Raw genomic sequence first — 26,861 nt, forward strand, 5'->3', positions numbered from 1 at the left:
GAAACTCGAACCCCATTTCCGAATAGAATAATTTTTTTTTTAAATATTTCCGAATAGAATAGGAAAGTGAAAGATGGGACAAATTGCCTAGTAAAATGTATTGCAGACATTACCAAACTGATCTCAGCGTGATAATAAAGTGTGCTTATTATATACTTATCATGTTTTCACAAACACTACTTCCTCGATTAAGACTGATGAGGCGATACTGACTGATACATTCCGCAGGATAAACTAGAAAGAGACAATGAGACGCCTTACAATACCACTGTCCTGCTTTATTTTCCATAAGAACTTGAAAGATGATATTTATATATATATTAAGGATGAAAATTACAGAGGAAAATGTTCATTTCAGTCCACCATGAACCTTGTTTTCCTGATAACCTCGTGATACAATACAAATGGCATGCATTGCTCTCTCTATTACATAGAGAACGAAAATGTCCCCAGATAGAATTACTACTACAGAAAAAAGGAGATGATCCAACTAACCTGTTTCACGAAGAACATCATCGGGCTTAAGGAGAAAGAATTTGATAACCGGAAAATTGGATACCTGTGGGACCAACAAGGTGTTCCGTATTAAGATGCTCCTTCTACTCTTAGTCAATTCTGAACTAACGGCAGAAGTTTCCTCGCGCCCGATAATATCACTTATTTCAGTTGGGAACTTTGTAAATATCACTGTCAACTTCTAAATCTTCTGTTTAAGAACATGCCGTAGTTGGGCTTTTTGGCTTTCCATTCTTGCCTCCAAAAGTTTGCTTTCAAACTATTCTTCTGTGTACCGCGAGGCCAGTCAATGCCCTTTGATCCCTTTTGTTATGTGTGGATGACCAGAGTCGGGTGAGCTCCACTGTCCCACCGAAGGACTGAGACCACCTTTACCTGATCCTCGATCTGGGGATACAATACCACCATTTGACTTTGTTACATTTGAAAGCCTGCCATTTGCTCCTACTGAGATTATCTTATAATTTTCCCCGTTATTTGGACATGACCTCCAAAGCCTTGCTATGGACGACACGTTCTTCGACTGCCTAGCAGGATATGAACAAACTTTGCTAATTTCTGTGTTTGGGGTATCTCCATATGCATTTCCTTCCAATTCAGTTCCGCTACCCGATAAATTGCTGTCCTGATTCTTGTTCACAGATGCAACACTTTCTTCAGGTGAAACTCAAGCCCTGATCGTCAAAATGACTGACAGTTTCCCATCCACTCTCATCTTCCTCAATCTCATCATTCTGATTAAATTGTGCATTTGAATGCCTCGTTATGACGTCTTTCTTCATCATGTTCATTTCAGGACTCACCATATGAACTTTTGAGGCATGGCTGGCAGGACTATATGCAGTACATTGTTCGATTTCCCTTTCGTTCGTTTCAGCTAAAGCAACATCTTCGAAAACAGAAAAAATGTCATCTGGGTTTGAAGGCTCATATGTAAATTCCTTGATCTCTTCTACATTAACCGACTGAGCAGCCTGTCTTAGTGATTCTGCTTCTCGCAATTCTTTCAGGTCCAGATTTCCTGTTCTTGACCTTAGAAAAGTCTCCAAATCTGCTACAAGCTTGTTCATTTGTGAATACCTCTCTTCAAGTTCTACCTTTGCATCAATGAGCTTCATCTGAACACGTTCTTCACGCCAGACCTCAGCCATTTGCAACATTTTTCTTTCCTCGTCGACTTCCTCCCGAAGTTTCATGGACTCTCTCTTAATTTCCTCCACTTCAGCCTTGTCTTCTACCATTTCCTTAGCAAGCTCGTCACATACTTCTTCAATTAGTTCTCTGGCCTTCCTTTCCTTTTCATAATCCTGCATGTATTGCTTTGCTGATAACTTGGCAGCGGCCAACTCATTCACCAATTTGGAATTAACAATTTCAAGCCTCTGGCGTTTTTTCTTTTCCCAGTTCAAGTCAGCTTTGACATCATCGACAAAGGCACGTATTTTCTCATGTTCTCTACTCCGCCATGCAGCCCTTTCCTCGCTAGCTTTCCTCAAGAAGTGCTCAAGTTTCTTTTTTGAGGACCGGCGCTCAGTCTCGAGCTCCTCAATGTGAGCTCGAGCCTGCACCAGCTCAGTTTCAAGGGCAGAAACAATTGATACAGCACTTACTTGTTGGTCAATACGCTTCATGTGGTTGTAAATTTTCCATGCCTCATCCGTTGTTTTTAAGCGGACAGGATCCCACTTTGTTGCTCCCTCCATTGCGGAGTTTGAAAATTGAACTGAAGGCTCAATCTTTTAAGAAAGAGAAAGGCAGGTTAAGATCAGAATAGTGAAGAAATCAATATGCAGAACATGCAGCTGTTCTTTCTTTATCATGTATAATAGCAAGCTACGAGCATGTTCGAGAAAAAAATTTAAAAATCTAAGTAAACAAACAGCAGCAGCCCTCATTTTGACAAATATCCCTTTTTAGCGATTTCCCTCCTAGTTTATCCCAAGACTAAGTGATTATTGGCACTCATCTTTGTCTAGTCATGAACTTCATCATTCAACTGAGATAACTAAAACCACGTTGATTCATGCATTAAATGCAAGTGGTCTGTGATTCTATTCTTTTCCCTTCTAGTTTGCCCAGACTCATCAAGCGTCTCGGACAGGCAATGAACACAAAATGTTTTAACAGATAGATTAATAATATATCGAACACACACTTTGGTAACATTCAAACTGCCGAAAATAGAATGAAAACAATTGGTTCTTCTTTTACAAAATCACCAAAATGGAACATAATAGATCCCATCTAAAAGAAATCACCAAATGTGGGTTCCACACCTAGCATGGCACATGTGTCCTATTACGAATGAGATGTCGAAAGGTTTGGTTTCCTATGCGAGTTACATTCGTCATTTATGTACCAGATCATTAAAAGGTCAAGGTTCGGTTAAGTAGCACAAGGATGCAAGCATACCTTATGCAGGAGACCGTTCTTTGCTCCAGAGACCGAACTAGGGCTCTGTAATGGATCCTCTGAACCATGAATTTTGTCCTTGTCATGATAATAATGGAACACCCATGAAATCCTTACCAGACTGCAGTATATCACAATAATGAACTCCAAACACCCAAATCGTAATCCGAATTTCGTAACACTTGAATACAATTAATAAAAGACGGAAAACGTAAAACCATCAATTAAGACTAAATAATCAGCACAACTTTCAGAAGCAATTTAAACAGATAATCAAGCAAATAATAAATAACAGCAAATAGCATAATCCTTTCCGTAGGAAACCTGTAAAACCATGCTCACAAAATGCTCTCATGATTAGGGGGAAAGAACTATAGCAGAGCATACAACGTTGGCAAGCTACAAACCTGATAAATGCATCGAAAAGGAAACTTTGATTTTGCGAAATCATATGAATCAATTACATTTAGCAAGTTTTGAAAGGTTTGCTCTTTTGTTAAACATGCAAGCAAAATCTAAGGCATCATAAACTAAAACCTCGAAAATCAAGCAATGATAGCATTATAAAGATCAGTTTTTTTTTCCAGCATCAATGGTAAAAGCTTCAAATATAAGAATTAAATCCCTTCAAAATCACAGTTTCTGGATTTGATCACAGTATTCTCATTATAACAAGCGGTTCATAAATAGAAGAGGAATATAGAACATGAAAGCACAGATCATGGAAACATAAACAGGTTTAAAATCCAACCTTGAGCCCTAACTGATCAATCCTCCTCACTGGAACACCGGGCGCCGCCGTCTCTGGCAACCGCAACCGCCACAATCCAGCTGCAAGCTTCCTGGCGGACACTTTTGAAGCACCTTTCCTCCGACATCCCCGACTACCACCTCTCCGGCCATCCTCCTCCTCCTCCGCGAGCTCTTCCTCAGCTTCACAACCTTTCTCTTTCTCCTCCACTTTCCATTTCAGCAAAGGCGTCTCCGGCCTGCTCCGCCTCCCCAAAACCGGTGCACCGCCGACCCGTTTCCACCTCCTATTCCGTGTCTTCCGCTTAGTCATCGGCTTAAGATCCACGTCCTTTGGAATCCTACCCGATAATGTCGCGGGTAAACTAGCTTTCCCCGTCACCTTCATCACTCTCGGACTCAAAACTCTCCCATCAACATCCCAGAAACCAACAAGAAAAAAATCACAAAATTCCTAGTTTATAAAGAAAAAAAATCCCAAAAAAAAACTTTGCAAATTAGTTGACCAAAAACTTCTATTTTTCTGAAGTGTGTGAAATTGATTTGGAAACAAAAACATAAGATGAACAAAGCTGAGCTGAGAAAGGATTGATAGAGAGAGACAGTGTTCTTATGTTTCTTAACCTTAGCTTGTATACTGGTATTTGGAAATGGAGAAAGGGACGTATCTCAGATATGTATAAAAATACGCATAGATGTATCACAGTATTTTTGTACAGTCAACGTATAGTTTGGTAAGATACGGTGTCGTTGGCGGCGTATTTATTTTACTTGATTACTGGTGGGATTGCAAAGTGTCGTTTAAATGGTTAACTATACATTTAGTACCAAAACTTGGTTTCAATGTGCAATTTGGTATTTAAGCTTTTATTTGCAATTAAGTACCTAAATTTAGCCTCAAGGTTCAATTTGATTACCAATTTCATAACAATTTACGTAACAAGTTAGTTAAGTGTGCAGCATGGATTAATCCGAATTAATCATGATAAAGCTTTCAAAATCGAAAAAAAGAAAAAAAAAGAAATGTTATGTTAAAATAATTTACTATTTGTCTTTTGAGTAAATAATATTTTAAAAAATATAAATAAATTATTATTTGATATAGTGCTAATTCTTTGAAAACTGACTTGTATCTTTTTAATTTATTAATTTTTCTTTTAAATATAAATTAAAAATTAAAAATATGTAATATTTTTTAATATTATTTGTGAAAAATTAAAGATAGTGAATCTAATCCAAAGGTCCAAAAGGCTATAAATAGATTAGTTAATTATGTACGAATACCACATTGATTTCAACGAAATAATAATTACATAGACACTAGAAGTAGAGAGAGTTGGCAACAAACATTTAACGTATATGTATAATGTTTTAAATAATATAATATATAAAAATAAAAATATCATAATAAGAATACTTATTTTTATTTAGAATTAATATTTTAATATTTAAGAATTAAGTTAATACGATTGATTCGTGATATTAAATTAGTTAAGGATTTAATATATAGTATAAATATATAAATTAATTATTTTAATGTTTAAAAGAATTATTTATTTTAGAGATCGTTAGTTTAAACATATACGTAGCCGAGTAGGGTCACATCCATATGTATTATCTCTGTCTTTTTTAATGTCTTTGTAGTAATTTCCATACTTGTATTTTTTATATGTTTTGTCATTGAATTTATGAAGCTTAGAACTAGTATAGCGGAGTAGGGTTCCTTAATTTGGTTTTAACCCATTTGGTTTTTTCTTCGTAGTTTGCTATCGTTACTTGTTATCCTTCTCTTCATGTTTTCTTTTAAATTTAGTGGGTCTTACGTTTCTGTTACATGCAGAGATTTTTACGCATGGATTTATTGCAGGGATTACTTCCCATTACAGACGCACAATGATGACTATATTAAGGCTATTCAATATGTATTTATTTTATTTATACATACATTGCATTTTATCTAATTTTTAATTTTTTAAACTGCCGGAGGTCTTCACGAAAGTGCTCTCAACTGGTGTTAACTACTACTCCCCCTACCCATTACATATGGGAATAGGGGTTTGTTGTTGTTAGTTCAAATACCATCGACTATAGTAGGATGATCGAGGAAAATTCCACGTGTCTTTTTCCTTTAAATTACACGTGGAAGACGAACAAATTAAACAATTTGTACCTTTGTTATGTGCCATTCTTTGCATCTTCGCATACAGACGAATTGTACCCACATGGTCTGGCTTGGGTTCGAGCCAACAACAATTAAATTGTGGCCTTGAGTTCTATTCTATTTAATATAATATTTTTAGAGTATTTAAGATTAATTTATTTCGATTAAATATATATCGAACGTATTGTAGATACATCAATTAAACCCATTTTATTCGATTAAATAAATAAAATTAAAAACCAACAATTGTTAAAATTAAATTTATAAAACTTGTTGATAAGCAATGAATGAAAGCCTATATATATTGCCCATATTGACTTTACATCTTAAATGGTCCGGAATCTAAACTTTAACCCCTTTTGTTTTACTATACCAAGTTTCATGTGATTTCCCAGGGCCGATCCATTTAATGCCAAGATTCACATGTGATGCTTGCTATTACAACCGTGTCGAATTTAATTTCTAACTATATATTACCCCTTTCATAATTAGATTGATCCACGAAAGGTTCTAATAGATGTTTTAATGACTATAAATGAATATTTAGTGATGGAATGGACTGAGTTGTTAATTTTTTCCCTAAGATTTCATTTGACCTAATTATCAAGTTCGAGAGAATGTTTCCATCATTTTTTAAAATGATGAATCATATAAATAAACGGTCTATTAATAATTTAACTTTTAATGACGGTGATAAATAAAAAATAAAATTAATGTGAAAATGATATGTTAGTAACCGAGTTCATCAATTAAGTGTAACAGGCTAAGAGCAAATAAATGCAGCACTGTAGGCCAAGAATGAAGAGGGTCCATCAATAGTTGCCGATTGATATATGTGGCTTGCATGCATGTTATGTTAGTCCATTTACAATGAATGAGATCAGTGTGGGACTGCTACAAAGAGAAATCATGGGTTTCCAATCATCATCAACTATTTGACTAAAGAAACTTTATATATATAATAAAAAGACTGTTTGGATTAAATTGTACTAAGATATTTAATTTAAATAATGAAGTGAACTCATCAACGACCTTAGTCGTAAAGTGGAGTGCTATTATTCTAGAAACTCGGGTTTAAATTGTATATATCTGTAGAGTATGTATTTAATGCTAATGGTTAAGAAAGACTCTAAATAATATTATTTTATAATTACTCGAACAATTCAAAAAATAATAATAAAGTGAACATAAAATATTAAAAAGTTTTGGGGGAAGGTTTGGTTGAATATGTCCTAGCCTGCCGATAACCAAAATCAATATTGTCTCTACTTCTTTATGGTAAACGGACGGTACCACTTGAAATTTTATTTGTGTCCATCCTATTTAAAAATTTTATGTTGTTAACGTATGTGTGTCTAACTTGAAAATATTTATGGATCCGTTACTGTTTCTAGTAATATCAAAAAATATATCAAAACAAAATCAAATATTGAGAAAACCTACATATAATACAATATTATATGAGGTTCGAATTCGAAATATGAAGATACCAAGACGAGGGCATGCATTAGTCATTCAAATCGCGCATACATTGGAAACATAAAAAAGGGAAGATTTGATTACGGGAGAAGATGAGTGCTACTGGCTTGAATTCTCGTCGGTGAGAAAGAGTAGATGTTATTTCAAAGATTATTATTAACCGTAATGCTTTTAAGATAATATTATCCGAAAATGACGAGTGGTTTTATATGGTCCTTTTGTTGTATACTTTTAACAGATAGTCATTATTTGATGTGTAAATTTATTAAATATTTTTATTTTATATTAATTTAATATTTAAATAATGTTATATATATATATATATATAGTATATATATTTTTGTTAATATTATATTTATGATGTCTCTAATATATTCTTTAAATATTATCTAAATATAGTTCATAATATAAAAATAGATTGAAAATATGATTGAGATGATATAAATTCGATTCAAGTTTGAACTTTATTTTTGTACTAGAGTTAGATTTGCATGTAAAATCTTTTGGGGTGTACTTGTGGATGAACAATCAAAGTTTTGAGATTACGTGTTAATATAAGAAATGACTTGTTTCAGTCTAGAAGAATAAAAATCGATCTTTCTAAAAAAATCATTTCTTCTTATAGCAATAATCCCTTCATAAGAAAAAAAAATGATTCTTTTGAAAAGAAGAATATTAATTCTTTTGGACAAAAATATCCTACTATCTTGAAAAGGACCAATCTTTTTATGGTAAATAAGTCAAAGGTTTAAATATTACTGTTCTGCCTGCCTGTAGCCTAATACACTATCTTAGATCTTGAAATATAGTCAACGTAATGCAATGGTATATGATGGTCGTCTTCAACTTCTTTGGGTTATTACGGCGAATGCGAAGACACTTCAGGCATATTTGTCCAGGCTCAGAGTTCTCAGAGGGATATTCACCTTGTTTGAGCGCTCGTGCTGGATGGCCTTGGATTGGATCCGAAACGCTAGAAGCCTCCTCCGCTGGTGTAGTAAGGTTAATGTTGATGGCCTTTGATCCACGAACGCGACGAGCAGCTATAGGAGTCATTGCCCGAGACTTGAATGGTAGGTCTTAGGTGAAATGGCCTCGACTTTTCCTGGTTGTGTGGAAACGGGTTAGCTAACACGCATGCAATTATCGTAGGTATTCATTGGCCAGGGACTGCGAGTGGCAGCGAGTGATGATAGAGTTTGATTCCCAACTACTGGTCAATAAACTTCATCGTGATATTGTAGACATTTCAACGATCGAGATCCATTTATCTGAGGTACTACAATTGCTATCTAATTTTAATGGGTTTAGTGTTCATTACAATCACGTACAATCTTGCACATGGGCTATTAATAATGGTAATGTTATGTATTTGACTCGGTTTCTCCCGAGATTATTTGAAACGATGTATTAGCTGAGTATTCTATTTAGTATGAAGTTCTTGTGGGCACTCTTTTCCCCTTATAGGCTTGGAGTTTTAATGAGGTCCTCATTTCAATATATATATATATATGGTCCAAAGGTGGTTCCCCAGCACCTTGTGTATCTTGCAGGTTTACATCCTAAATAAGCCATAAAAGAAAGGAAAAATGGCAAACCCTTGTATGAAGATGAAACAACAAATGAAGCTGACTCCATGCTGAATGCTCTCCGAAAATGAAAATGAAAAGAGGCTAAAGCTATCATTATCTTAAAACAAACAGAAATAAAAGGGTAATACTAATGAAGTAACAAACTTTTATGGAATCTTTGCATCAAAGATACCATTCGATCCCGGAACTTGTATCGGATGATTATAGGGAAATGAGGCTGCAGAAATGGGATGTGGCTTGGCACCGCCAATGGTTGCTGTCCGCCGGCTATGGAAGTTGATGTACACAAAGCTGAAATGCTTGGCCTGCTGCACTTCCTGCGCAATCACATAGGGCTTGAGAACGAATTAGCATCACACTATACAAGATTCGAGTTATGGTAACGTCTACATGTACGAGGATCGGGCTATTTTCTTTTCTATTCAGCAAGGATTATGGAAAGTATACTTGCAAATACCTTGGTTTTGGTAATTGGACTGGTGCGCAGTCAGAGGACGGGCTTGTAATGGAGAGAGAGTTGTTGCACCCTGAACCAGATCCTTCATATGAAACAAAATGCAATTTAGTATATGAAGAATAATATAATGAAAACAAGGACATCGTTAGTTTACAGGTATCAAATCTTACATGAGAAACAGGCACACAATGAGCTGTCCCAGTCGTCCATACATGACCTAGAGAACGAAAGGCCCAGATGGAGAGATTAGTAATCATTAAAAACAACTTCATCAGCACAGAGGAAGAAAGAAGGTTCCTTCTTTGCTTACTAATTGCGAATTTGAATTCAAGTATGCTGGTGTAGCCTGAACAGGATGATATTGACCAGCGTATCTCAGGCTGAGTTCTACCCCCCATATGCCCAACAATCTAGAGCAAAAAAAAATGAAATTAGTAAATATACTAAAAACTCTCAGATTCCTTAGAAAGAGTTACATTAACCTTTGTCATGCTGGGAAATCAGGCAGCAATTCATAAAGGAACTGGCTTATGGTTTAAAATTTAAACATAACTCTGATGTATTAGGTTTCAATTGAAGCCAAGTAAAATTTCAAGTCCTTTGAGAAAGAATTTTGAAGGATAAAGTGAGAAATATAAAAAGAGAACGGGAACGATGGAAAATGGAGAGGAGTAATTGGGCGAATGTGGTCCACAGGAAGTCTAGCATAGATATCGTGGAAACTAAAAAGTTACATATGATTAACCAACTAAAAGGGCCTCCAGAAAACTACATGTTGAGAAAATTGAGCAACACTGACACCAGTTTCAGGTGTTATATTACCATAGGAGACAAACTTAGACGGAGCAGATAATGAAGTGCAAATGTGCCCATCCCAACCTCTGGCTGAGAACCAGCAACAGCCATCAAAGGAGAGTTGCCTGGCATGTAACACACATTTGCTACTGTTGGTACCATAGGAGAAGCCGCTGATAGGCAGTTGCAAAAGATGGAGAGAAAACTTTTGCCCCTGGATTAAGCTTAAATTCCTGATTAAAACACAATATTGAAGTAGGAAACCATCAACATAGACACATTTAGTTATGATAGCCATTTAAAAACTTGTATCACTAGTGCCCAAGATATTAAACAAAAAGTATGGGGCTACCATCTTGGGTGCATAATTTAAGGCATCAGTAACCTCATTACCATGCTAATTATATAGGTGTTCAAACATTTATATGTCAAGAGAAAGGGATCCACCAATAATACCGTCTACATGATATTACCAAGGAAATCTTATATGGTTGTTTTACCTTGGAGTTGTTATTTGATTCTGAACTTTGTGGAGGGTGTATGAGAGTTGAAGCAGCAAATGAACACTGGCATGATTCTGGGGAAGCATCTGCACTGGAGTAGAAGTTGAAATACCAGAACAAACAGGATCTTGGTGAATGTCTGTTGCAGTGGGAGTTGGAGCGGCAAATGAACCATGGCATGATTCTAGGAACATCCGTAACTGGACTAGAAGTTGAAACACCAGAACAAACTGGATCTTCGTGAATGAGTGTTGCAGTGCGCCTTTCACAGCATTGATTGTCAATTTATCATCCATGGAGCATCTTCAGATGTTCCAGTCTGTAAAAGCTTAACAGTCATCCCGGTTTTCCCGTCCTCAATGGGTTTTACTTGAGTAAGGATGCATCCACACACATGTAACAGTAAATCAGATTAAGATGATTGGCAAGACACATACTCAAGACTTGCAGCAAATTTCATCATATTACATTATAAAAACTACAATGTAATATACCAAGAAACCAATAACATTCCATCATTTGGCAGTGAGACCACCTTCTAAGTTTATCTCATTATATAAGATATTAATTATCCAAAGCCAGCAGCCACACTTAATACATCCTATGCCAGATTTGCAGTTAAAAGGACCTAAAGTGTAAACTGCTTAACCAGTCTCTGACTAAAGCTAACACAACAAGGCTGAAACTCAGTGTGCACCAAGGAGACCAATATGCAGCTTGGCCATAAACTATAGTTACCAAATCAAAATATTAAAAAAATGGAACGTTCAGAGGTACCGAAGACAAGCCAGTTATTTTCATTTAGTGGATATTCAGTTGAGTTAAACCTGGCTTAAGAGTGTCAACAGAAGAGGATTCATAGCTTGAAACTGAGTGCCAAGCTTCCTTGTCCTGCAGAACGATTTCATTAATAGGTTGAATATAATATTACTAGGTTTACGGCAAGAAAACAAATAAGTTCCCATGACTTCATTCTCCTTTACTTGAACCTCAAACCTTTGGTCATACGAAGACAAGCCAGTTTATTTTCATTTAGTGGATATTCAGTTGAGTTAAAACCTGGCTTAAGAGTGTCAACAGAAGAGGATTCATAGCTTGAAACTGAGTGCCAAACTTCCTTGTCCTGCAGAAACGATTTCATTAATAGGTTGAATATTATATTAGTACTAGGTTTACGGCAAGAAAACAATAAGCTTCCCATGACTACATTCTCCTTTACTTGAACCTCAAACCTTTGGTCATAGTCATTCTGCAAAAGCAGCGACCTATCAGCTCCTACCTGTCTGTTAGAAAAAAAATGATATGAACTTGGGAACAAAAAGGAAAATGTTGCTGTACATTTGAAAACATTAAAACAATCTATAAATGAAAAAATGCTTCGCACATCTGGATGGAATCGGAATGCATATGATGACAGACAAGGTATATACATCCCATAGAAGAATGAGGTAAGGTGTTCAAAACATGTTCTTACAAGTATGTGCTTCATGAAACATTCTATATCATGGATACCAAGTCGCTTTAGAACCTTTAGCCTGATGTAAGAGATGTTAATGTAATTTTATGTGTCCTTGTTTAAAAGCATTATGAAGAGAAGAGTAAGACAAATTGGATAAGTGGAATGGAAACACTTTTTCTACTTTTGTGGAATCTTACGAGTAAAAGACAAGAGAATCAAGTCCCAACTAGGTCAGACCAACTCCAGCACTAGGACTTAGCTTTATCTTCTTTTCTTCTTTTTTTCCTTTGTGTATGTGTGCATGTTCATGTCTACACATAGATCTCTCAACCAGAAAAGTTTTCTGCTAATAACATGATTTGGAACTTAGTAATACAACTTAAAGAAAAATTGGTTTTCTACCTCCCAGCAATAGTGGCACCAGAAGCATCTTCACCCTGCATGGAGATACAAATGAAGATTTTGAGAGAGATAAAGATGAAAGATTCAACAAAACTCTCAGGCCAATATTTTCCCACATAATATATACTATTTATCAAACAGATCCTTACTTTACAGTTTCCTTGGAGAAAGAACCTGCCAACCAGATGACCCAAGCAATATGATTGGATCTTCCACATGAAATTCAAAACCTTTCAGGAATAATGGAATTCAATCAAAACTAATGGCCAGCAAGAAGGCCTTTATTAACTCATATTTTACAATCAAAAGATAAAAAATACTAGCCTTATTTATTGACATCTGCTTCACATTTCCCACCAAAAATAAACACCTAACTAAAAGATAGTTTACCTTTTCAATGTTTGTCCCATCTCTTTTCTGATATGAAACTTCCTTTGTATTTTCCATAGACTTTGGCAACAACTTTCGACACTCATGTTCCTTTCCAGCTTTTGTGGGTATAAAACCATCAGCAATCCACTCTCATTTTGGACAGAATTACTGCTTTGATAGGTAAATTAAAATGAATTAGCCAAAAGGTAATCGGAATAAAATGAAAATCTCTCCATTCAATTAACACAATTTTCTATCAGCTACCTTTTCTTATTACTTTTTTTTATCCATGGTAGACTTATTGAACTTCTTGGTCTCATTCTGTGGATTGACAGAAGGGAGAATTTCAAATGCAGCTTCTCCATTAGCATGAGCTGTATTTCCAGCAAAACCATCATAAGGAAGAGGGACTCCCTACATGTAAACAACAATTCATGTCAAGCAGATTGCTCAATGTTACATCAGAGCTGAATAAATCCCATAGACTCGAGAAAAGACTATAAGAATGATTATATACTTAGCAACAACTTGAACAAGATCACCAGTGGGATTACAAGAGTCTCTACAACACTACCAATTGCAACATTGGTGGCACATCTCCCCATTTTAGTCAATTTTGCTTTCTTCAAAACATACCTAATAAAAGACATTAATTAATAACCATCCTAAGCATTCAACATAAGAATTAGATACATCTCCCCCCAAAAAAGAAAAGACTCAAGTACTTCATTTGGATGACCGGTTTTCGAAAGGTAAGATGTCCCTTTGGCTTTAACTAAGCCATTTTCCATATTAGACAGTGTTTACTCCAATCCTTGATTGTGCTCCTTTCCTCTTTTTACTTCCTTAAAATAATAAACAAAAATAGCAAATGACTTGAATGTAAGAGACAATCAAACATGATTGTTTCCAATAAAAGCGCAAACCAAGTAAGAAAAATATCATAGCCTTGGATTAAAATGTCTCCTTCAATCAGATCCCTAATTCCATGCTTATTTTAAATGCAAACTTGCACGGAAACAATAAGAACAGCAGAAAAAAATCATTTAAATGGAAATCTAACCAACCAAACAGACAGAAATAATAAACCACAAATCAAATATACCCATCCGATCTCATCCAATTACAAACAAGATCACAGTAATTCAATAGAAAAAACCAAAACCCAGATGCAAATTTCAATAAACAAAAAAAAACCCAAATTGGTTTCAACACAAATCCAGAAAATGAAGAGGCAAAATGCACCATATTCCTTCTCAACCGAGCAGTGTGGAAGGTTCCAGAGATAACAGAGCCATCTTTCAGATGCACATCCACTGGCAGACCAATGATGCACATGGTAGCAAGCAGCAGAGCTTCGTTCATTGAATAATTATCTTCTTCTACTCTGTTTTTGAGTCCCATCTCTGCTTTCCCCTCTTGAAGCTCTGTTTTTTGAGTTGATTCAATTGGAAGTTTTACAATATATATATTGTATTCTTTTGAGGCTGTATGTATAGTAAAAGAGATGAAAAGTAGTAGGCAATAGTGGGATGATTGAGTAGATGGAATTGGAAAGGAAAAGAAAACAACACAATCCAATTTTCTTTCCTATATCTTTTTCCCGGTAATTCCTGTGCTGATTTTATTTTATATTTACAATTAATTCGTCAATATAAAGGGAACAGAAACTGCAAACAATAATATAAAACAACGTCAAAGAAACCACCATAACCAAAATATTTTCTATCATCAACAATCTATTCACTGAGTAAAATAAAACATTAAACTTTTAAATACAATTATTATTTAAACTTTGATTTTATAAACAAAAAATAATTAACCATTTCATGAACCTTTATAATCTATAAAACATTAATCGTTTATTAATAAAGTATTCAAATTCCGACTTTATAAAATAATTAATTAATAATTTTCATAAACGTTTACAATTTCTGAACGAAATTAATCAATCATTCTCGCTTTACATCTTTACCATCTTCAATTCTCACTTTCTATGATAACAATTTTCATTCATTTTTATTATTAAACTACTGTGATTATAAATATTAATATTTATTATAATTTTTTTAATTATTGATAATAAAAATTTAAATACCTTACTGTCATCGATGTTCAAATATCGAATAACCACTAAATAATTTCAATTCAATCAAAATTTCAAGTAATTTCAGGCAGAGATCATTTCAGGCAGATAATCTCTAAAACATTAATTGTTTTATTAATAAGTTAATAACCATTAATTAAAAGTATCAACCTGGGGGGGGGGGTACTACAGTATATAAGAGTACAAGTTACAATAGATTAAAAGGAAGACGGCAAAAGAAATAATCTGGGAAAGGTGAAGCCATAGAGAAGGAAGATGAAGAAACATGAAACTCTCCGAAACCCAAACCCACAAATTGTACAGCAATCAATGAAACATGTCGTGGATCAAGCCAACACCTAAAGTGCCTGGATCAGATATTACGAGTTTCAGCTGCGGTACAGCAACCGCAGCTACTGCAAAATACGAAAGAAAATAAAAAGGAAACATTAAGCACGAATGTATTTATCGTCAAGGCGATTGTTCAGCACTAGAAGTACTGAGTTAAAGATGAAACACAGCATGCTTGCGATTCTTTTACCTGTGGTCGTTGTTGGTAAGCCCCCGGCTGCTGGTAATTGCCATATCCGGGATAGCCGCCATAGTAATCTAGGATCTTGGGGAGGAGTGCGTATCCGTATGCTTCATATCCTTGAGGATATCCATAGTATCCACTGTTCCATTGGGACTGGTCAGGTTGAGCCTGAAACTCCAATCCATTCTGTCTTTAGTTTACAGAAATATACTTGGCATTGCTTTAGATACAGAAAACTATGGTTTTAAAAACATCACCTGTTTCGCTCGAAGGACTTCGTCCCAAGAAAGCCTAACATTTCTTCCTCCTAAAAGTACCATTCAAACGGATAAAGCTTGTTCGGCGCTGGTCCTGAAGTGCATCATATTGCAGAACGCATTAATACTATTCAATAATATTTCACTTGCCAAAAAGAACATGAAATTGTCTCAGTTTACCTGTAACATACTGAACAAAACCACAATGCTTGTTAGCAGGAATTTTTACATGAACTACCTCACCAAGCTGGCTAAATATTTGTTTTAGTTCGTCTTCAGAAACACTGGGATCCAAACCACCAACAAATATCTGCATTTGAGTAATTGAGTTCATAGTTCAGTTGGCCATACCATGAAATCAAGTATACTAATATAAAAGAGAAGCTACCACTGTGGTTTTTCGGATCAACCTCACCAGGATTTCCTTGGGTATTCTGGTAAGCAGCTGCAAATTACAAATACATGTAAACTACTACAGAATAGATGATAATAAGTGATCAAAACAACGGAAAAGCCACGCATGTGCTATCCCTGATGTCAAGATTCTCATATGTAAAGAATTTGAAACTAATACGGTACATCTTCCAAAAGTAAACATTTCGATGTTAACAATGAAGCTACAGTAAATTTCCAGTTCTATCATTCTCACTTCTCTAAACTGGAATTGGACTGTTGAAAAAAACAAAGCATTCTGATCACACACACAAATATAACACACATTTTCAAAATAAGCAGTAAAAATAGATCCCTCCATGGCATGGAAAGAACAAAGTGTACAAATGCCAGCTATATATAACCGAAACATCGGCAACCATAAAAATCTTTTGGTTAAATCAAATATTGCCTCAAAATTTGAAAGAGACTCATCTTTTGTCCTCACTTGACATGAAGTATTTCCTCTTTTTTCCTTCCACAAATCTTTTGGAAGGGGGGCGAGGACAGAGTGAGTTGCTGGTGCTTTAATTGATTGATTCACAGTACACCTTCAAACTTCAAATATCACATACAAGTAGAGAAAAACTGCCTGCTAAACTAATTTCGATTTTTTTAGTGATACAATAAATTCTGAGCATGCACACAAGGCAAAGCACATATTTTTGGAAAACTGAGAAAGTTCTTTTTATCTTGCGGTGACTACAACCTCAAATGAAAAGTAGAAAAGAAAATGTCATCAAAATGCAAAAATAAGGATATATCCATCTACAGCCACACATCCGTTATTTTAGCTAAAGCAATAAATAATGGCAAGTGACACACTTCCATAGAGGTTAAACTTAATCCTTCAACTGATAATGCTTTTAACTACAGGTTCCAGGTTTTGTTCCAGTCTCAGTTTGTCCTCATGCAAAACCATATAATGAAGACTAAGAAGATACTATATTTTGAATGTGCACCGAGCATATAATGAAGACTAAGAAGATACTATATTTTGAAAAAGAAGCAGATTTCAGATGTGATAGAAAAACTAGCACCAAGTTCACTAACAGATCGGCGTCATAGAACATGCATAGCAATTTTAACCATAGCTGCTGCATCTACTTTTGAGTATTAAAGCTTGAATCTAAAGGACAAAAAAAAGGGAGTTTGTAAATGTATGCAAGTACTCAAAGGGAACTGATCCAGTATGAATAAACAAAATTTCTGGACTTGTAAGGTAAATAAAGATTTAAAGGCATGTTGGGAAAATGGAACAAAATGGAATTGATTGGAATCTTAATACGGAACTGGAAAAGAAATTTGCGAACGTAGCACAAATATTGCCACGAGAAAATACTTCTGACATAAACAAAGTAACTGACCTAAAATGGCCACGGATTAAAGTGGAATCATTTCTGCTGATATCAATTCCAGGCCCCCCAAAATGAGAGCCTCTTGATGTCCTGCTTTAAGAAACATGAGTTTATATAAGTTTTAGCATGTTTTAACTTTTAATAAAATTAAAAGCGCCAACTTTACAAAGGCAAACGGGAAGGAACTGGCTTTGTATAAATTACACCAATCTTCAGGTTGTAACTGAAAGGACTTGAATTTTAAGAAGACTGCAACAGATCCACCATAGAAAATTAAAACCAATAAAGAAAAACACAATAATCAACTGGCACTCAACTTGTCAAGTCAAAGTATTTGGACATAAATCATGACAAATAAATACCATAGACAACCAATCAAACTTCATATGGCAATCAAGATAAACTATAACTTAACATAAATCACAAGAGACTACCTTTCGGATACTGCTGATCAGTCCCAAGCTTCTTACTAGCAGCTGGTCCAATCCGCATTGCCCCAGTGGAACAATACATCCCATTCATTTCAGTCATGGAACGAATCTGCTCACTTTCATCACCAAACTTCACAAAGCCATAACCTTTAGACCAGCCCGTGGTCCTATCAGTAACCACTTTGGCACCCTTAACAGATGGGTAAACGGCTTTAAAAGTCTCTTGTAACATGTAATCAGAAACATCTGCAGCTAAATCTCCGACAAAGATTGTGTATTCAGGACCCTCTTCTTGCCTCTTTTCTCCATATCCAAGCGAAGCCCAATTCATCCTAAAACTCTGCTCAGCACTTGGCATTGGTAGCCCGTTATACGACTGCAAAACCCTCTCAGCTGCTGCTCGTGAAACGAACTCTATAAACCCGTATCCCTCTGGCAGACCCGTTTGCTTATTCCTAATCACCTTAGCTGAAACCACCTAAAATAAACCAAGATATTATGCTTTGTTTAATTGCATTTACGCAATATCTAAAGTTAAGCGTTGTGTAATTAGATTAAATACAGAAAGGATTCATCATTAAAAAATGATATCAACTCTGACAGTAATATTACTAGACTAAAATACATTCCCCCTTTTAATTATGATGATCTACATAAAAATAAATAAATAAATTTATTATAATATAATTACCGCTCCAGTTTGAGCGAAGATACTGAGGAGGTAATTCTCATCCATCCACGGCTGAAGATCACCGATCCAGAGAGACCGAATTTCGCCAGAGCCAGTGGCCGCGGAATCGGAGTACCAATGCATCTGATATGGCGGAGGGACGGGTGGTGGATTCCAACCTGCAGGCGGAGGAACCGGCTGACTGGCCTGCTGTTGTTGATGCGTCATCATCCATGGCTGCAACGGCTGTTGTTGCTGGTAGTACTGGGTTTGAGACGGATCGTTTGTCAGTGAAGGTGGCGGAGCTACGCCTCCTGGGGGTGGTTGCTGCATCGTACTTGATAGACGAAGAGAAGAGATTCAGAAGACCTCGAGGCTCAAAGAGGAGAAGAAACCCTATGATAGAGAGAGAGTGTGATTTTAATCGCAATCTGTTGGGCGTTTCGAAACGGAGGGGATTTTGCATTTTATTTGGGTTAACACAGAGGACGACCGTAAAGGTAACACGTGGATAGTTGTAGTTTGATGGGGTTCATGTTTTGTGAGAAAAGTGGCTGTTGGGCATGTAGTGGGTTTGGGCTATTTTTATTTAGGATAAAATCACTCAATGGTCATCAAACGTTTAAGACACTATCAACTTAGTCACTGCTGTTATAAATTATGATTAGTATGTTAATTTTATAAATATATTGTAAAAAAAATATACAATTAATATATTAATTTCAATTTATGAAATAATTAGTACATTATCATAAAATAATTAAAGTTAATATATTTACGACTGATCAAGATGATTTTTAGTTGTTATCATATTGATCATCCCTACTTTGAACTTTCGGGTTGGATTTGGATAAGAAGTCGACACTCAGATAATTTTTTTCACGTCTCTTGACTTTAATTTATGATTTTTCGGATGTCGTTTCAGTAATTATATTCACTTTTATGGTTTTATTTACCGATGCGGTCAGATATTTTCATATCTAGATGTTGTTCGAGTTTTTTTAATTAGATTTTTAACCTTTATTTGTAATTATAGAACAAATATTTCAATTATTTTTCACTGTGGGTTTATCTTGTTGGAAAGAGGCTTTGACGTTGTACATGTTGCTTGTTTTCAATCATCTCTTTCAATGACAATTAGGGATGTTAAACGTGTACAATTGTGTGGATTTCGTACCGTACTCGCTCTAATTGGAGCGGGGATCAGTATAACTTTAGTGGGTAGTGGACAAGTATGAATTTAAAAAGTAGTACCCGTCGTGAGTAGTGGGCGGGTGATGGGTTTGAGACCTTACCCGTCTCGCATCCGCCCACCCCGCATCCGCCCGCCCGCATCCGCCTGCCCCAACATCCACCCGTCTACTAAATATCCATTAAATTTTGGACCTTACCCGCATCCCTAATGACAATTCGGTTTTGTTCCTTTTACTGATTTATATGTCTTTGAAACCAGTGGCTGTTGCTGTGCTGGCATGCGTAAATATGAAATCCTAATGTCGCTTTGGAAAAGAATCTTGTTTACAAGAAAAACAGAATCAATTATCCCATGGGTAAACCATTTTTTGTCCCTCAACTTTATTTTTTTCCCTAAATTCATCCATAAATATTTGAATTTCGTTCTAATCCCTCGACTGTCAAGTGTTTAACGCCGTTTAGGTTTTTTAATAAATTTGTTCCCTGAAACTTTCTTCTCGAACCCTTGTTTTCGACCTCCTTTTGATTTGTTAGCAATAAGATATTGTCTTTTTTTTGAACGATATAGAGATCGAGAAGAAAAACAATATATCTAATTTCACGTTGATCAGATTCTGAAGATCGTATATCAAAGCTCTAACTTGAATTCTGTAAATTTTAAAGGGATTTCTAGCTAAATTAAGAAGAAAGAGAGAACGGAAAACGTTTTTACCAATTACATTGCAAATGATGGCTAACAAGAGGCGAATAATAGTGGAGGAGGATTTCCGTCATTTAAAAGAAAATGTAAAAATTGTAAGAAAAATCCATAAATAAAACCCTCTAAATGCAGTATTTTCCTGTTGTCGTAAAGCATTTAGCGGTCAAATGATCAAATAAAAATAATATCGAAATTAAGGGATCAAATTAAAAAAATATTAAGTTGATTGATCGAAACAGAAACACAGCCAAAGTTGGATGACCAAAGAAACGCAGTTTACCCTTATTCAATTAGAGACGAAAAGTACGCCCAAGGTGTTGAAAACAAATGGATAGCTCATCTTATTAAAGACATACATTAAGGTCCATGCAATGAAAAAGATTCCATTGCAGAAGCCAGCAAAACAAAGATCAATAATTTGCTCTCCATGGATCTGTGCCTCTCACACACACCATGAACACCATCTTCGCAGTTCTCTTGTTTCTGATCCCGGTGTTCGTCCTCCTTGCATTGCGAAAAAGATCACCAGAAAGGGTTCCTCCGGGTTCACTTGGACTACCTCTAATAGGTCAAAGCCTCGGCCTTCTCAGGACAATGCGAACCAACACGGCAGAAGAATGGCTCCACAAGAGGATAAGAAAGTACAGTCCGATATCTGTTCGGGAAACCGTCTGTTTTCATCTGCGTTCAGGCTGCAAACAAGTTTGTGTTCGCCAGTGACAGCAGCTGCATTGTTAACCAGCAAGTGAAGTCGGTCAAAGCGATTCTCGGCGACCGTTGTATCTTGGAACTGGTCGGGGAAGATCATAAGCTTGTCCGAGATGCTCTCATATCGTTGAAGCCCGAATCGTTGAAGCAGTTTATTGGAAAGATGGATGAAGAAGTAAGGAATCACCTTGAGATGCATTGGCATGGCAAGGAACAAGTGACGGCATTGCCACTGATGAAGACCTTTACATTCAACATAATCTTTCTCTTCTATCCGGGAACGAAAGAGGACCTAGAAGAGACAAACTCGTATATGATTTCCGATGCATGATCGAAGGAATGTGGTCGATACCGTTAATCTGCCGTTCACACGCTACAACCGAAGCCTTAAATCGAGTGCAAGGGCCCAGAAATTGTCGAAACATCTCATTGATGAAAGGAGAGAGGATCTAAAGCAGGGTGCTTCACCTCGCCAAGACCTCATCACTTGTCTGCTGAGCATTCATAACGAGGAGAACGAACAAGTAGTATCCGAGAAAGAGATTATTCACAATGTTATGCTCATCATGGTTGCTGGATATGACACCTCGTTCGTTCTTCTCACCTTCTTGCTGCGCCTATTCGCTAACGATCCTGCCATTTATACAGCTGTTCTTCAAGATGCATATCGACGCGATCTTAACTTTATGAGGTTAAACTCGAAATAGTGTTGCAGAAAAGCACTTATGATTTGTTGATTTCTGGTTGCAGAACAAAAAGAGATAGCAAAGAACAACATGGGGAGCTTCTGATACGGGAGGACCTTACCAAGATGAAATACAAATGGAAAGTTGCCATGGAAACTCTAGGACTGTTCCCGCTGATCTTCGGTAGCTTCCGGAAAGCCGTAAAAGATATCGAGTATGGCGGATATCTCATTCCGAAGGACTGGCAGGTAAGTAGAACTATACATTCCACTCCATTCCACTTTCTGTCAGCATTCCGGACACTGATAAATTTACTTATTTGTATCAAGATTTTCTGGGTTATGGGCATGACACAAATGGATCGTACCATATTTCCGGAACCATCAAAGTTTGATCCAAATAAATTCGAGAATCCAGCTTCACTCGAATATGTCCTGGATACGAGTTTGCAAGGATCGAAACCGTCGTTTCGATTCATTATCTGGTTACTCGGTTCACATGGAAGTTACTACGTTCAGACAACTCTTTCAGCAGGGATCCAATGCCTGTCCCGGCAAAAGGATTACCTGTTCAAATCAGTCCCAGGAAACTGTCTGATATTTTGGTCTCCTGGTCACTTGTTTCAAAGAAACTTGCAAGATTTCTGTTGCAGATACTCTGCTTCATTACTGAAACTGTTTCCCAACTATGTCCGAAAAACAGAATCCCGAATTTGCAAAGCAGTTAAGAATAGTTTTTTTTTTGGAAAATACACGCATGAATTGCATGTCAATAAACAAGAAGACATCACATCTCTATATATAAAACTATTCTCAACTAAAAGAACGGTTTTCAAGGTTCTATCAGCATCAATGCCTCCATCTTCTATCATACAAAGCAATTCAATACATGAAATCTGTCTACTCGTAGTCCGGTTACTATATTTACAATCGATACTGATACACGATTACTAGTGACGTATTGCATACGACCTGAAGTACAATAGATGAACTAAATGTAGTAATTGACCACTGGCATAATAATAAATGGCGGAAGCAATACCTGCCTAGCAATTTTGTGGCCTGAAGTACTTTGGAGGCTTAGAAGGACACCGTTCGTTCATATGGGGGTACGGGTCCAAGGAATTATATCCAGGTAGTTCCATTGGATACTTCCCCAGAATCTGACAATAAGGAAGCTTTACATCATCCGCATCGTTGCACCACTTTGGCAGCCGGCTTGAATCATTCTCAAAAAACCTAGAGTATATGCATCTCTGATCTGTGTTCCGGGATTAATTCAAACAAAATGAGTCAGCATTAGGTTTGGAGCATGAATACACGAAAGATTTGTATTTCAAAAGAGAAACACTACAATCTTAGACAGATTTTACTCGAAATAAGCTCACCGTGAACTCAGTCACTTGAATAGAGTCGGCAATAGGATCGAAAAGTCCTGCCTTCTTGTACATTTCGAGGATGAAAGCAATACACGAGGTAATCATCTTGTTCAGGAACAGTCAGCAATTGATCAAAAGATGTTCCATGCTTCTCAATTTCCAGCAGTATATCAGAAAGATTAAGACCCTGCTCGTGAACACCGTAATTAGAACAAGGAAACGATAACACGATACATCTATTTTATCTTCAGCACAAGAGCAATATATATATATATATATATCCAATATTTTTGAAGAGAGAAGTGATTTAAATCTTATCAGTTTTCGAAGCATCTAGGCTAAATTTTCAAAATCGTTACAAAGATTAAAAAAGGGGGAAAAACACATGCATGCAATTAAGCAAAGTGCATGTTACCTTCAAGACATAAATATCAAACAATTCAGATTATGTTGTGTGAACATTCCACAATAAGTTGAACAATCACGAAAGATATATCATACCTGAGTTCCAAGCCGCTTGTTTAAGCCCTCATTCCACAAGTTAGCAGCATAATCAGGTTGCATTTTACTCCAAACTGTCATAGCAGAAGCTACCTATATAATTGCAGGAAAACATTCAAAACCTATGAACTGAAAATTTTACAAAGTGAGAGACGGAAACAGAAGGGAAGTGTCGTATGCATCGACGGCATTTTTATTTGTAAATGCAATGACAGAATGCAGGAAAAAGAGGAAGATCGGGACCAACAAAATATACACTGCAACATTGTATAAAAATGTACGTGGAGAGAAACCGAGAAAGGGGAAAGGAGAAGAGGCAGAAACTTAGCAGCATACGCTATAAACTTAACGTAAGGTATTCATTATAATTTATAAATATCTAAATACCAGGTGAGCATCCAACGGAGGCGGATAATTCCCATCTATGGTGTCTATCCAGCTGAATAGCATGTTATGATAGCCATATGGTTTGCCTGCCATGCTTAGTGCATGCTCCCAAGCAGCGGTCTCGTTAAACTTTGGCCGAACATCAGGATGCAGAGGAAGCAATGCAATATTGGGATTAGAATCATCTTTGTTCATCTCGAAATCCCACCATTCTTCCCATGGAATAACAGCAATGATATCTTCTCCCTACATCCAAGGACAGATAAAAATAATAACTCAGCATCATTAATAAGTTCCTGTAGAATAATGCAATAAATAGTTATGCATGATATGTTACTACACTTTGTCACAATAACAAAAGAAAGATTTTCCGACAATATGAAACTTATTCCAAGTGCAGAAAAAACAATTAGAGAATCTATTTACAATAAGGTAAAGCATAGTCCAATACAACACTGTATTTATACAACTTTACTCGATTTTGAACAAGGGTTTTAACTCTTAATATTACCTTCTCATTTTCATGTCCTGATTCACCAACCCACAGCTTCCCTTCAGAATCCATTAAGAAAACAGCACTATGACCAGCATAAGATCCAGTAACCCACTTCTCAAGAGTCTCGAAAACACCCCATAGCCCACAAATTTTCGATAGTACCATGAAATCTCCTGAGTGTATATCATCAACACTAATGTTTGTGTTCCAGGGCTGAGGTCGTGGTTTGAAAGTAGCCCGCATGTGTTTTTCAAGAAACCCAAGATTGGCAATCTCACTCCATCCAGTGTAAATAAAGGGAAGACCCCCCAAAGAGCTTGAAGTGTTCCAAGCATCCCTGCTTGCATCAGTAAAATAGAAACCCCCTTGTTTTTCACCTAATTCAAATATGTACCAATTACCATTATAACCATGAACAAGTTTGCAGTAAAGATACATGACTGAGAAAGGCAACTTACATATTCATACTCAGCTCTTTCTTCCCACTCCTTGATTTCGAGTGTATGCTCCCGAGATAGAAAACAATAGTCCCAGGTAACGCTGTACGGAGTTGCGAAGATATAATGATCCATACAAGTCCAACTATGGGCTTTGCTAACCTGGATAAGCAAATAGGTATCAGTTTCACATCATTTTGTGCTGAATAACTCAACCAATTCTACCATAGATAAACATTTTGCATCATTTTAGGCCTGAGTTATGCAAATATTCTATGTTACAAAATCTATCAAGAAATATCCTCTAGTAGTTGTTGCATTCGCATATATGGCTGTAAAAGCAGAAACAAATGAAATCAAATCCCAAATTGGACAACTAAGTTTAAGAACTTTCAGCTCAAACCAAGCAATACCCAGGAAACAAGAACACTTCAAAAACTTCGAAGAAATGAAGAATTTGAGCACTTTCCGCTCAAACCAAACAATACTCAGAAACAAGGACACTTCAAAAACTTCAAAGAAACTAAGAATTTAAGCACTTTCAGATCAAACCAAGCAATACCCAGAAACAAGAAAACTTCAAAAACTTCGAAGAAATTAAGAATTTCAGCACTTTCAACCCGAACAAAGCAATACCCAGATTAGAAGAACACTCCAAAATATGAACAACAAAAGGGGGGGGGGCAAAGGTGTTACCTTGATGTGGAGAGTTCCACCACCGAACTCACTGCCACGCTTGTTATGGAACTCCATCCAAGCCGTGTTCTCGTAAAAGCACGCACCATTCAGCTTACGATGTGGTTTCCAGACGAAACTGAGCCGACAAAGGTTGACAAAAGGTCCACTGCACTATTAAGTGAATTGAGGACCGGCCATGAAACCTGTCTCGGCAATAAAGGGAGAACATCCCGTGGGTGAAACGGTGTTTTCACCGCTTGGACATGTGAGAAGAAGAAGCAAAGTAACAAGCAACACGGCTGAATTTTTCAAATAGTGCGTTGGGAAAAAATTGATGGAATAATGGTGTGTAGAAATTATTTCGCGAAATAGATGAATGATATAATGTACTCCGAAGTCGTGTTGCTGTTCCGGCGTTCCAGTTCAGATCCCTCGAGGACACATTGTGTTGGGGAGGGGGACGCATGGGGGAATCGCATGATTTGTCATGTGTCTCACATGCTCTTGGGTTGCAAGAGGTCACATGCGTATCTTAAGGGTTCTCATGTGGCCAGTAAAGTCACATGAGATGTCCCTCGCGTAAATGCAGTAGGTAGTTAACATTTGAATAATAAAAGTTTAACTCATATAATGTAATAATAAGTTGAACATTAAATAAAATTCTTTCAATTATATATGTAAGAACGAAATCGGAGCAATTACAATTTAGAAAATTGATAGAGGGAACAAAAGTAATTGCAAAGAAAATTAACATATGGAGTATTTCAAAAATTTTAGTGTGTTTTTTCTTTCGTTAATCTAATTTAAGTATGTATTATATGGTAAATTGGTTTAAATTTATGTTATTTTGTATGATATTAGTCTAATAGTTTTTTTTTTTTTTTTTGCAGAATGAACGTGAATTAAATTTAAAGAAATTTTATTTGAGGTATTTTACTATTGATTATTATGTTAATATTATTTTTTTATAAATATTTGTTAATTTTACTATTGTTGTTATGTTAATATTATTTTTACGATTTATGATCA

At 36.2% G+C, this 26,861-nt stretch overlaps 2 protein-coding genes and 3 pseudogenes across 4 annotated transcripts; 1 reads left to right on the plus strand and 4 right to left on the minus strand.

Annotated features, from left to right (window-relative positions):
• Positions 1 to 388: 388 nt before the first annotated feature.
• On the minus strand, positions 389 to 4,277 carry LOC120126515 (annotated as a pseudogene).
• Positions 1,127 to 26,032, minus strand: LOC120126578 (annotated as a pseudogene).
• On the minus strand, positions 8,843 to 13,308 carry LOC120126580. Of its 2 annotated transcripts, XM_039144740.1 has the most exons (11): positions 13,163 to 13,308; positions 12,917 to 13,066; positions 12,527 to 12,561; positions 11,873 to 11,948; positions 11,725 to 11,788; positions 10,663 to 10,968; positions 10,140 to 10,395; positions 9,678 to 9,777; positions 9,538 to 9,584; positions 9,368 to 9,449; positions 8,843 to 9,227 (listed from the first exon to the last, which is right to left on the minus strand). In XM_039144740.1, exons 6-11 carry the CDS (start codon positions 10,959 to 10,961, stop codon positions 9,178 to 9,180), a joined length of 834 nt encoding a protein of 277 aa, XP_039000671.1. In that variant the 5' UTR covers positions 10,962 to 10,968; positions 11,725 to 11,788; positions 11,873 to 11,948; positions 12,527 to 12,561; positions 12,917 to 13,066; positions 13,163 to 13,308; the 3' UTR covers positions 8,843 to 9,177. The 2 variants fall into 2 exon arrangements, with proteins under 2 accessions (XP_039000671.1, XP_039000672.1); XM_039144741.1 differs by lacking the exons at positions 11,725 to 11,788; positions 11,873 to 11,948; positions 12,527 to 12,561; positions 12,917 to 13,066; positions 13,163 to 13,308 and adding an exon at positions 11,493 to 11,556 and having other exon boundaries at positions 10,663 to 11,034.
• On the minus strand, positions 15,812 to 19,104 carry LOC120126579 (polyadenylate-binding protein RBP45C-like). Of its 2 annotated transcripts, XM_039144737.1 has the most exons (5): positions 18,689 to 19,104; positions 18,001 to 18,475; positions 16,168 to 16,221; positions 15,957 to 16,086; positions 15,812 to 15,870 (listed from the first exon to the last, which is right to left on the minus strand). In XM_039144737.1, the coding sequence occupies exons 1-4, from the start codon at positions 18,998 to 19,000 to the stop codon at positions 16,052 to 16,054; spliced, it is 876 nt and encodes a 291-aa protein (XP_039000668.1). In that variant the 5' UTR covers positions 19,001 to 19,104; the 3' UTR covers positions 15,812 to 15,870; positions 15,957 to 16,051. The 2 variants fall into 2 exon arrangements, with proteins under 2 accessions (XP_039000668.1, XP_039000669.1); XM_039144738.1 differs by lacking the exons at positions 15,812 to 15,870; positions 15,957 to 16,086; positions 16,168 to 16,221 and adding an exon at positions 17,576 to 17,656.
• LOC120126600 lies at positions 21,015 to 22,682 on the plus strand (annotated as a pseudogene).
• Positions 26,033 to 26,861: the final 829 nt, after the last annotated feature.

Source organism: Hibiscus syriacus, unplaced genomic scaffold (genome assembly GCF_006381635.1).
Source record: "Hibiscus syriacus cultivar Baekdansim isolate YM2019G1 unplaced genomic scaffold, ASM638163v2 tig00110458_pilon, whole genome shotgun sequence".
NCBI classification, from domain to species: Eukaryota; Viridiplantae; Streptophyta; class Magnoliopsida; order Malvales; family Malvaceae; genus Hibiscus; species Hibiscus syriacus.

Excerpts from the sequence above, each read along its gene's own strand:
- LOC120126579 (XM_039144737.1), bottom strand. The coding sequence starts at position 19,000 with ATGCAGCAACCACCCCCAGGAGGCGTAGCTCCGCCACCTTCACTGACA. Across the intron at positions 16,222-18,000 it reads TGATCAGCAGTATCCGAAAG|CTGCTTACCAGAATACCCAA; the intron begins GTAGTCTCTTGT and ends TGTAATTTGCAG. Across the intron at positions 16,087-16,167 it reads GGTTGATCCGAAAAACCACA|ATATTTGTTGGTGGTTTGGA; the intron begins GTGGTAGCTTCT and ends ACTCAAATGCAG.
- LOC120126580 (XM_039144740.1), bottom strand. The coding sequence starts at position 10,961 with ATGGATGATAAATTGACAATCAATGCTGTGAAAGGCGCACTGCAACAC. Across the intron at positions 9,585-9,677 it reads TGAATTCAAATTCGCAATTA|GTCATGTATGGACGACTGGG; the intron begins GTAAGCAAAGAA and ends TTCGTTCTCTAG. Across the intron at positions 9,450-9,537 it reads ATTGTGTGCCTGTTTCTCAT|GATCTGGTTCAGGGTGCAAC; the intron begins GTAAGATTTGAT and ends TTTCATATGAAG.